This window comes from Sinocyclocheilus anshuiensis, unplaced genomic scaffold (genome assembly GCF_001515605.1).
Source record: "Sinocyclocheilus anshuiensis isolate Anshui unplaced genomic scaffold, SAMN03320099.WGS_v1.1 scaffold245, whole genome shotgun sequence".
Classification (NCBI taxonomy): domain Eukaryota; kingdom Metazoa; phylum Chordata; class Actinopteri; order Cypriniformes; family Cyprinidae; genus Sinocyclocheilus; species Sinocyclocheilus anshuiensis.
In genome coordinates this window covers 301717-312074 of record NW_015536478.1, presented here as the reverse complement: position 1 = coordinate 312074, position 10358 = coordinate 301717, and the positions used below count along the sequence as shown (strand labels likewise).

At 34.9% G+C, this 10358-nt stretch overlaps 1 protein-coding gene across 1 annotated transcript in view; it reads left to right on the top strand.

The window, feature by feature from the left end:
• LOC107663881 (peripheral-type benzodiazepine receptor-associated protein 1-like) overlaps positions 1-10358 on the top strand; it is a 118309-nt gene that overhangs the window by 58968 nt on the left and 48983 nt on the right. The window contains exons 4-7 of the mRNA XM_016454306.1: positions 607-714; positions 1849-1977; positions 6033-6209; positions 8649-8801. Of these exons, the coding sequence (XP_016309792.1) occupies positions 607-714; positions 1849-1977; positions 6033-6209; positions 8649-8801 (567 nt within the window). The remainder of the gene's footprint in view (positions 1-606; positions 715-1848; positions 1978-6032; positions 6210-8648; positions 8802-10358) is intronic.

Below are 10358 nucleotides of genomic sequence, written 5' to 3'. Positions count from 1 at the left end.
GTGTCCTCTTTTGGAAGACCAAACAAAGTAGCTTCGCTTTCACAACGAAACACACAGCACCTTCACGACATGGCGGCGGCGGCAACAACAATACTACAGCGAGAATCAAAGTTATGCCTTCTTTCTTTGCATGAACATTTGGGCGGCATTATGCAAATCTTCCCACACAGTGACGTAGACATGTGGGGGCGTGTTTAAATGAGGCATTGTAGGAGGGCGTGGACAAGTCTTAACTTTTATAAAGAATATCGCTTTAGGTTTGAAACTTTAGTCTTTGCAATTTTAGGGATCTTATCTATGCACGAACAGCTTGTAACACTCCAAAGAGAAAGGAAAACTTGAAATTGCATCATATGACCCCTTTAATACCTAAAACTACCGCCTTGGGTGGTTTATGATGTTATTTTGCTGTATTTTCTGCTCTTTGCATCATAGGGTTTGTCTTCTGTATTTTTTTCTCAGCTGTGACTGATGAATTAAGCTGGATGGATTGAGTTGCTCTGATAAGCGACTCATTCAGTGTCCACGGCTCAGACGTGTGTCAGTGTGTCCTCCAGACACTTTAGAGATCTGAAACTGATCTTGTCGTGTGTTTGCTCTCCTCAGAATGGCAGGGACTATGGGTTCCTGGTGCAGCAGAACTCGGAGCTGCTGAGGGCGCTGGAAGAGATGGAGAGATCATGCAACGCTCTCAGAGAGGAGAACAGGATACTGGTGAGGCTTCATCAGCCCATAGAAGTCCTGCAGATCATCTGAGTGTTCAAACATCTCCTCTGATCGGTCACATGTGTGGAATTTATTTGCATTTGTATTCTAAGTGATGTTTTTTTTGTCCAGTATATTCATTGAAAATGTAGAATTTGTATTGGAACATTTTTAAATTTTTTATACCCATATAGTTTTTACTTTTTAACTGAAACTGTTTTTTTTACTTGAAACGAATGAAATACTTAAAACATTTCACATTTCATTTTGTTTAGTTCCACATAAGTACTACAATAACTAAAACTAAAAAATGGACATTGATACAAAAACTATAGACATAAAAAATGACAAAAACAACAAAATTAATTACTTTAAAAAAAGTGAGAACAAAATATGGAAATTTAATATAATTCAAAATAATAGCAAATGTTATAATAGTATATCAGTGATAAACCTACCTTATATGCCTTATAATGTAAATTATGATTTAAATTTTCCTTAACATTTTCTATTCTTAAACATTTTCTCTTTTACAAGCATTTATGCTCAAATCAATATTGCAAACAGAAAATATAAAAAGTAATTATAAATTTAAATAATAGCTAAAACAATAGTAGCATATCAGTGATACGTAAATATCCCTTCCTTATAATGTTAATCATAATTTAGTTTTTTATTAACAGTTTCTATTCGTAAATGTGTTGTTTTACAATCTTTTTTTTTTTTTTTTGCAAATCAATGTTGCATGTGCTAGTATTTATTTATTTGGAAAATAGCATTGCAACACTTGATATTCATCGTGTTTGGGTTTATTTTGTGGAAATGATTGGTTGACTGCACATTTATCCCTTATGTAGCACATTGACATATTTGATCTCAGAAGACAAAGGAAAATTCTCTTAATATAAGCCCTTTACATTTTTCATATTTAATCACATTTTAGCTTGCTTGCGGTTCTCAAACTGTCCCGGTGTGACACAATTTTTTTTTAAATATCCAATTTTTAAATACACACTCTGCATTATTAGGCCGGAATCTGTTGTTTATATTTCACTACTTTGAACATATTTGATGTTGCTTTCAGTCTCTCAGATTCTCTCTTTATTCTCCAGTACAAATTCTCTAATATCCATGTTTCTTCAGAGGAAGAGCAGTTCTCCAGAGACGGAGGAGAAAGTGAAGAGGTTGAGGAAGAAGAACACCGAACTCGCTGTCATCGCCAAACGTTTGGAGGAGAGAGCGCGGAAACTACAGGAAGCCAACCTGAAAGTGGTGCGTGCACAATTATACAGCTTCATATGTGACCCTGGAGCACAAAAGCAGTCATAAGTAGCACGGGTATATTTGTAGCAATAGCCAACAATACATTGTATGGATCAAAATGATCCATTTTTCTTTTATGCCAAAAATCATTAGGATATTAAGTAAAGATCATGTTCCATGAAGATATTTTGTACATATCCTACCATAAACATATATAAACTTAATGTTTGATTAGTAACATGCATTGCTAATAACTTCATTTGGACTACTTTAAAGGCGATTTTCTCAATATTTGGATTTTTTTTTTTGCACCCTCAGATTCCCGATTTTCAAATAGTTGTATCTCGGCCAAATATTGTCCTATCCTAACAAACCATACGTCAATGGAAAGCTTATTTTATTATCAGCTTTCAGGTTATGTATAAATCTCAATTTCAGGAAATTGACCCTTATGACTGGTTTTGTGGTCCAGGGTCACACATGATTTAGTGTCTGGAGTTGATGCACCACAGCATGAGTTTTAGCATTTTAAGTGAAGCACTTCAGGCAAAACTGTTGTTTTTTTCATGCACGGGTAAATTTTGAGGCTATTTTGCTTCTATAACACGTCTTCTTTCAGACTAGTGGAAAGAAAACATTCAAAATGCACAAAGTGTTTATTTCATTACACCTTATGTATTTGCATCTTTAGATTTCAATTCCAATTAGGGCTGCATAATAAATCGCATGTGATTGTCGTGCGCATCTCGTCAGTAAAGCCGGTTCTGTGATTAGTAGTAAATCTCCATCACGTGCTTTCAGATGGAGCGGCATTTAATACACAGCTACGCAATATCGTGTTCATAATCGAAGGCGACTCATCTGCGATTATGAATGCGATATTGCGTATCTTGTCAGTGATCTATGGCTCTGTGTATTAAATGCCGCTCCATCTGAAAGCACACGATGGAGTTTTACTACTAATCACAGAACCGGCTTTACTGACGAGATGCGCACGACAATCGCATGCGATTTATCGTGCAGCCCTAATTCCAATACATATCTTTAAAGATGTTTCTCTCCATTTCAGCAGCACTTAGACCAAACTTTACAGTTCTATTCCTTTCTGTATTCTGAAGGGTTTTAAAGAGTTCATATGTCATTTCCACTGATTTATGTAACATTTTTTCCTAAAAACATGGTAAAAATTTATTTTTAAACAGTATTTTCTGATTGAAGGAGTGATAAAAAGAGAAATCTAAAATCATCCCTGTAAAACCCTTTAACTCTAATATGTCCACAAAATTAAGCATTTGTGTGCACTCACTGTAACAACAAAACGCACTTTTGTAAAATAATGAAAGCAAACAGGATGCGCTTTCTGCCATCTCGGTCTCTGTGAACTTGAGCGCGAAACTCTGTGTATATCTTTGCCTTACAGACATTAAAAATATACCTATAGAGAGTGAAATGTCTACTTTCAAATGAACCAATTCAAATGTAAAACAAATATTCTCAAATTATGTAATCCGTATGAAACATGCGCACAGGCGCATCACTACTGCAGAGATGACGAGTCAGTGTCAGTGTCTATGACTTCATCTCTTAAACTGAAAACAAAGAAAGCACTAGTTTATCAAATTATTAAAATGTTAATGCAGTCTCCTTACCATTTTTCCCTGACACGTTCATAATCATTACTTCTGCCGGTGCGCTGTGGCAAGCTTTATGTGCGCTTGAGTGCTTATTAGGCTATGGAGGCAATTAAAGGCTCATTATAATGATTTAAATGGTTTATTAATAAACATGTGATTAGTCGACTAATGCTTAAAATTAACGACTACTAGTCGACCAGAAAAATCCTTAGTGGAGGGCAGCTAATTGTTAATTGCCCTAATTGTTAGTTAATTTTTTGCCCTATATACCTGTTGTGTTTTGCCTAAAATGCATTTCAGTCATCAATGCAAAAGTACAGTCAATCTTTTAGGTTTTTCATGTAAGTCTGATTATGAAGACATTACATTGATTTTATACTTTTAATGCGATAGACAATGGGTAAATGATTGCAAAATATGTTTTTGATGGAACTATTCATTAAGCTTATTACTGGATTTTTTAATTTGGTATTATCTGCCCTTTTGTCTTTGGTGGATATTGAATCCTGTCATTTAGCATCTTTTGAAGTCAACAATACAATATAGAGCAGTTGACCTGACCAACCCGTCCAGTGTTTACTAATCAAACACACTCATGGCTCATTCAGTGCTCTCTTTTGTCTCGAATATAAAAAACCAAAGCACAGATTGAGCTTTTATTGACTTTTCTTGCTGTTGAATTTGTCCTGAATGACTGTGACTAGTTAAATACATTACAGATCTGTTCTTAAACAAGCTTCTATTTTACAATGACTTTGAGCTTTTGATGTAGAGCAACAATACTGGTTACATAAGACAAGACGAAACTACACACAATACTGCAGTAGAGGAGTGAATGATGACGTGTGTGTGTGTGTGCGTGCGTGTGTGTGTGCGTGCGTGTGTGTGTGTGTGTGTGTGTGTGTGTGTGTGTGTGTGTGTATATGAGAGAGTTTGGACATAAAGACAGCGAATCCTCGCCCTTCACCCCTCTGTATGTCTGGTACACTGTAACTCTAGTCCACCTGTCAGCTCCCAGGTGCTCATGGGTAATGACTGACGCTCACAGCACAACACCTGGTACGCGCTTGTATCAGTCCTGTCTCTCTCTCACACATGCCCTTTGTTCCTAGTTCAGCTGATTCTGTCTTTTAGTTTGTGTTGTTTTAAATAATTCAGATATTAATATACTTAGATATGTTTTACAGTGTCTCCAGAGGAGTATTGTATCAATTTTCCCCAAACATTTTACAGTGCAAGTCAACTTGACTTTATTATATTATACTAAAGTTTATCTTGTTTTATTGTTATTTGCCGTTAAAAATATATTATTATTATTATTATTATTATTATTATTAATTAATTAATTAATTAATTTAGCTTTAGATATTTTTTCTATGTTTTTATAAACTTATATTTTATTTTATTTTTAAATGAAAAAGTAATAAAATAAAAATATAAAATAAAATAAAAAATGTGGAAACATTCACACCAAGAATTATAACTAAGGATAAAGATAACTATAACTAGAAGTATTACTAAAATGATAACTATTTTAGCATCCTCACTAAGTTTAAATGTTATAACGCTTTTATAATTTGAATTTTATTTTTTAATATATATATATAATGTTATATATTTTTTTACCTGTGTTTCCAGTTGATTTTCCCCATTTTTGCAATCAACACTATATTAAAGCTCTTTCTTTTTTTATTTTTTAATTTGCAATTCTGTTTGAACCTTGTAGAAACCATAGTAATAATAATAATTTTGACTTTAATAATTTTAGCTGTCAGTGTATTAATTATTATAATTTATTTGTTTCAATAATATTATTAATTTCTAATAACTTATAATTATTAACTTTAAGATTTTAACAACAACAACAACAACAAAAATTATTCTATATTATATTGTATTATATTATATATTATTACAACAATTCAAAGAATAATAATATAATTTTAGCTTTAATAGTTTTAGCGGTCAATTTTTGTTTATATTAAAATAATGAAAGTGTGGAAATGTCCTGTTGATTTAAAGCCCATCAACAACAAAAATGATAAATACATAAAAACTATAACTATAGTAATAACTATATTATCATCCATAATAAAATGTTATTGTTATAGTTGTGGTGGATTTCACTATTGTTGCAGAAGTACAGTGATTATTAAAACTTACAGTTATTGTCCTTGGTGTGAATGGCCCTTTAAATTGTTCGATCAGTGATGACATAATTTGTGAAATTTATGTGATTGGTCTTCATTCTTGCATTTATTGCAAGCACTGACATTTCCAGCAAATCCAAGAATAGCATGTGATTGGCTGGTTTATCGGAAGGCTTGTCCTTTCTGATTGGTGGAATGCTGTGATTGACAGCTGCAGTAATTCATAACACTGATTGTAGTTGTTGTAGATGATTTCTATATGAACTCCTGCTGTTTCCAGGTAAATACTCCGATGCCAGTGAAAGCGGGCGCTGTGGAGCAGTACAAGCGTGCGTTTGCCCGTCAGAGAGCCAGAGACCTGGCGCAGCACGCAGACACACTGCTGTGTAAAGACAAACAGATCGCAGCGCTGCAGCAGGAGTGCAGACAGCTGGAGACACGGCTGGGACAGGGGAAGGTACACAAACACACACCAGCACATCTCCCTCACTGAAACCATACGGCATCTTTAATAAGTGGTGTTGCCAAGTCAAGCATCACTAGTACTGTTGCTTAAAGAATTACTGATTTGCATCAGATCTTGAGCCGGTTGCATAAACTGCTTAGACTAGTCTTAAAAAGTTAGCCATCGAGTTATGCCACCTTGCTGAAGAGACGCACGAGTTTCTACATTTTCTAAATATATCCCAGTTTCATTCAATGTTTCGACTCAGTTTGTTTATAAGTGAATACTGTTTAAGATGTCACCTAAACCAGCAAAGCAAAAGCCGAAAAAAGTAGAAACTACAGAAGTTACATCCGACTCCGAAAGCATGGAAGAGGTGGCGTGAGTTACACTCATCGCCGATTTGTTGAGATCAAGCTGGCGGCTTACACGCTACTACAAGTGGTATCATACAAGCAATAAATTTGATGAAAGTCGACATGGCCTCTCAGTTCGAAACTGTCCTTTCAGCTGTACAAGATATCAAAAATCAAGTTGCAGAGTGTTTCGGAAGATTAACGCAGACAGAACGCATTTCTCAGACCGAAGTTTCCGTCTCCACACTTCAATAAACGACCAACGCTCATGAAAAGAAAATGACTGCACTTACCTGGAAAATAGATGATTTGGAAAATCGCAGCCGACGCTCCAATCTGAGGCTCCTAGGTTTACCAGAAAAATCCGAGGGCAACGATGCATGTACATTCTTAGAAAGCTGGTTACCTGAAGCGCTGGACATGGACCCACTGCGGAAGCCACTGGCCATAGAGAGGGCCCACAGGATCGGTTATATGCGAAAGACTGCAGCGGACGCGAAGTCTACCCCGAGAGCGATGATTGTGAAGTTCTTGGACTACAGAGACAAGACAATAGTGACCGTTGATGGCCATGCTCACGTCTTTCAAAGTCCATCAGAAGTTAACGACTTTCTAATGAGCATGTAAGCTGGTGCTGTTTTCTCACTTCTTTGTTCACTTTCAAGAATATATATGCAATAGACAAAATCAATAGGGGCTCAAGTGCGATGCGATTCATCGTACGGTTCTTTTCCCTTAGTCTTTTCCCTAAATCAATTCCATTTCAGATGGATTAGATAATACAGGATCCTTGAGGTAGATACCTAATTGTTCAAGGGGCATTATTAACTAAACCACTGAATCTTGTTAATGTTTATGGCCCTAACGACGACATCCCCAAATTTGATAGTAACCTCTTTCTAACTTTATCCACCTTTTCTGGATTTCATGTGATGGGAGGGGATTTCAACTGCACATTGGATCCAATTAGAGATCGTTCATCTGGCCTTAATCAGTCCCACAATCAGACTAGAAAGACCCTGTATTATTTTATACAGGAGTTAAACCTTGTTGAAATATGGAGACAATTACACCCTAAGGATATCCAGGATTCTTGCTTCTCCAGAACACACCAGTCTTATTCTAGAATTGATTACTTTCTTATTTCTGCAATGCTTATGCCATATATTACTGATTGTTCTTATGATTCTATAGTAATTTGTACTATATCTGAAGAGACAAAAATGTCTCTAGACATGGACATAACAGAAGAAGAAATTGCAGAGGCCATTGACAGTTTAACAGCAGGTCGAACACCGGGATCAGATGGCCTTAATGTAGATTTTTACAAGAAATTTAAAATAAAACTTGCCAGACCCATTTTAGATATGTTTAAAGAATCCTTTGCGAATTATGTGCTCCCAGAATCTTTAATATAATACACAGAGACCAATGAATGGATTCATTAAGGGCAGGCAAGGTTTTCACAATGTTAGAATGTAGATTTGCCCAATTTTAATCAGAAAAGTGAGACTGATTATCTCTTGGCAACTGATAGTTGGTCAATCTAGTTCTTAAGACACAGTCTTAACATAGTATCTATGTATATGCAACTGGCCCCTGGTCTGTTGTTCCTATTTTTTAAAATTCTAGTTCAGAATTTTAGTCCGCCATAGTCTTATGTTTTATTTTATTTTATTTTATTTTTCATTTTGGCATTTATTTATTTTTTATTTTGCATCAGAATCATTTTATTTTATTTTGATCTCATATAGTTTTTTTTTTATCAAGAACTTAAAATATCTGACCAACTTGTTGATTGTAATAATTACTAAATTTATAACATGATTTCTGTGCAGCTGCTCATATATTTCAGTTCTCAGTTCCCTCATGCATTTTCATTATTATGACTTCTGTTGCCACCTGCTGGGGATGTCATATACTGCACATAGCCAGCATTTACTGAACACATGCTTTTAGTACATGTACATAAATTTGAAGTCTAAACCTGGCACAGAAATTCATTTGTCACACCGCAGGACCATTTATGTGAACTGCTCCTAAAGCTGTGAATGTGTGAATGTCATTGAGATGACTGATCACATCTCTCTCTCAGGGTCCTGTGGGAGTCAGTGAGTTTGAGCGTCTCCTGAAGGAGTCTCAGAAGGAGGTGTTGCGTCTGCAGAGGCAGCTGTCTGTCACCTCCACCAGAGACCAGAGCAGTGTGACGGCAGAAAACCCTTCAGAGAATCAGGGCCGAGACAGCAGGGTGAGAGCAAAAACACGCCCATGTTTCCCAACACTGAGCAAAAACATCAGCATCTCTGATGCAACACAGGAATGCTTATAATTTATTAACATATTATTTATTCCTTATTTAGCAAAAAATATGAATTATTTAAATGGGCCAATGACAGTGTTATTTTAGTATTATTGAGATGTTGTATTTTTTTATTAATATTTTGGAGTAGTTTTTATTTGTGTATTTTGCATTTTTATTTTTATTTTATCTGCAGTTTTAGTAATTTTGTTGTGTTTTTGAGATTTGTTTAAAATGCCTATTTAGCCTATTTTTGTTTTAGTTTTAGTTATTTTAGTACATCAAGTTTAAACTACATGAAAATGACAAACAAAAAAATATTTAAATAAAATTATAGCTATTTTTATTATTTAAATAAATATTTTCTCATTTATAGTTTTTTTTTTTAGATTTTATTTCATTGTTTATTTTATTTCACAAAAAAAATTTTTTTTATGGTTTTATGGTCACATTTTAAATTTTCCTATTCAGCCCTCAATGTACATATTATTATTTTAAATGTGCAGTTCTTGGTTTGATGTTAAGGGAATTTTTGTTTAATTTTGTGTAGTTTATTTTAGAAAATGAGTTTAGTTTATTGCGTTTTAGTTTTAGTCTAGACTATTTGTAGTCATTTCAAAATATAAAATATTTTCTGTACTGTTGCTCATGTTTCCTCTTCATAGTTGATTTTTTCTCAACAAAGGTTTAATCAGCTGTATTTTATTTCATTTTATTTTATTTACATATTATTACATTATTATTTTACACATGCAGTTCTTGGTTTAAATTTAAGGACATTTTTATTTAATTTTCTACAGTAATTTGTCTTTTTAGTGGTCGGTCACCTCGTGTAAAATCTGGGTCGTGATTCTTGTGAAGCAAAACCAGTTGAAAAGCGCTGGCCTGCATCATACTGACCAGTGAAGCGTAATCCTCTCAATCCACTGGTGAACTGTTGTAATGCTGTTATTGCTCGGCCGCTTCTCTGCGCTCTGAAGTGTCATTGATATAAACGATGTTTCTAGAGGATTCTTCCTGAACCGAGTTATTTCCTCTGTGAAAGCGGCTGGTCAGGAGTCGGATTATATTGTGTGTGTGTGTGTGTGTTATGATGTGTCTGTTCCTGTGGGGGTTTTCAGGGCTTATTTTGTGTTTACACTCAAATGAATGTTGTTTCTGCTCTTATGTAATGGACTACACCATAATCTGTAATACTAGCTAATGAGCAACTCTGTATACTGAAACGTGTGTGTGTGTGTGTGTGTGTGTGTGTGTGTTTGTGTGTGAAAATGCTTTTTTATAGTTTGGGCTAGGACTGACATCTGTTTATGGCAGTCGGGGGTGGAGCAGGTGCAGTAGACATGTTTAATTAGCTAAATGTATGATTGTTTATCCAGTTTTGGTTTTTCCAGTGTTGCAAAAATTATCACCTTTAAAGGAATAGTTCATCCAAAAATGGGTGAAAATGTGCTCACCCTCAGGCCATCCAAGATCAGATCAGATTTGGAGGCATGTAGCATTCCG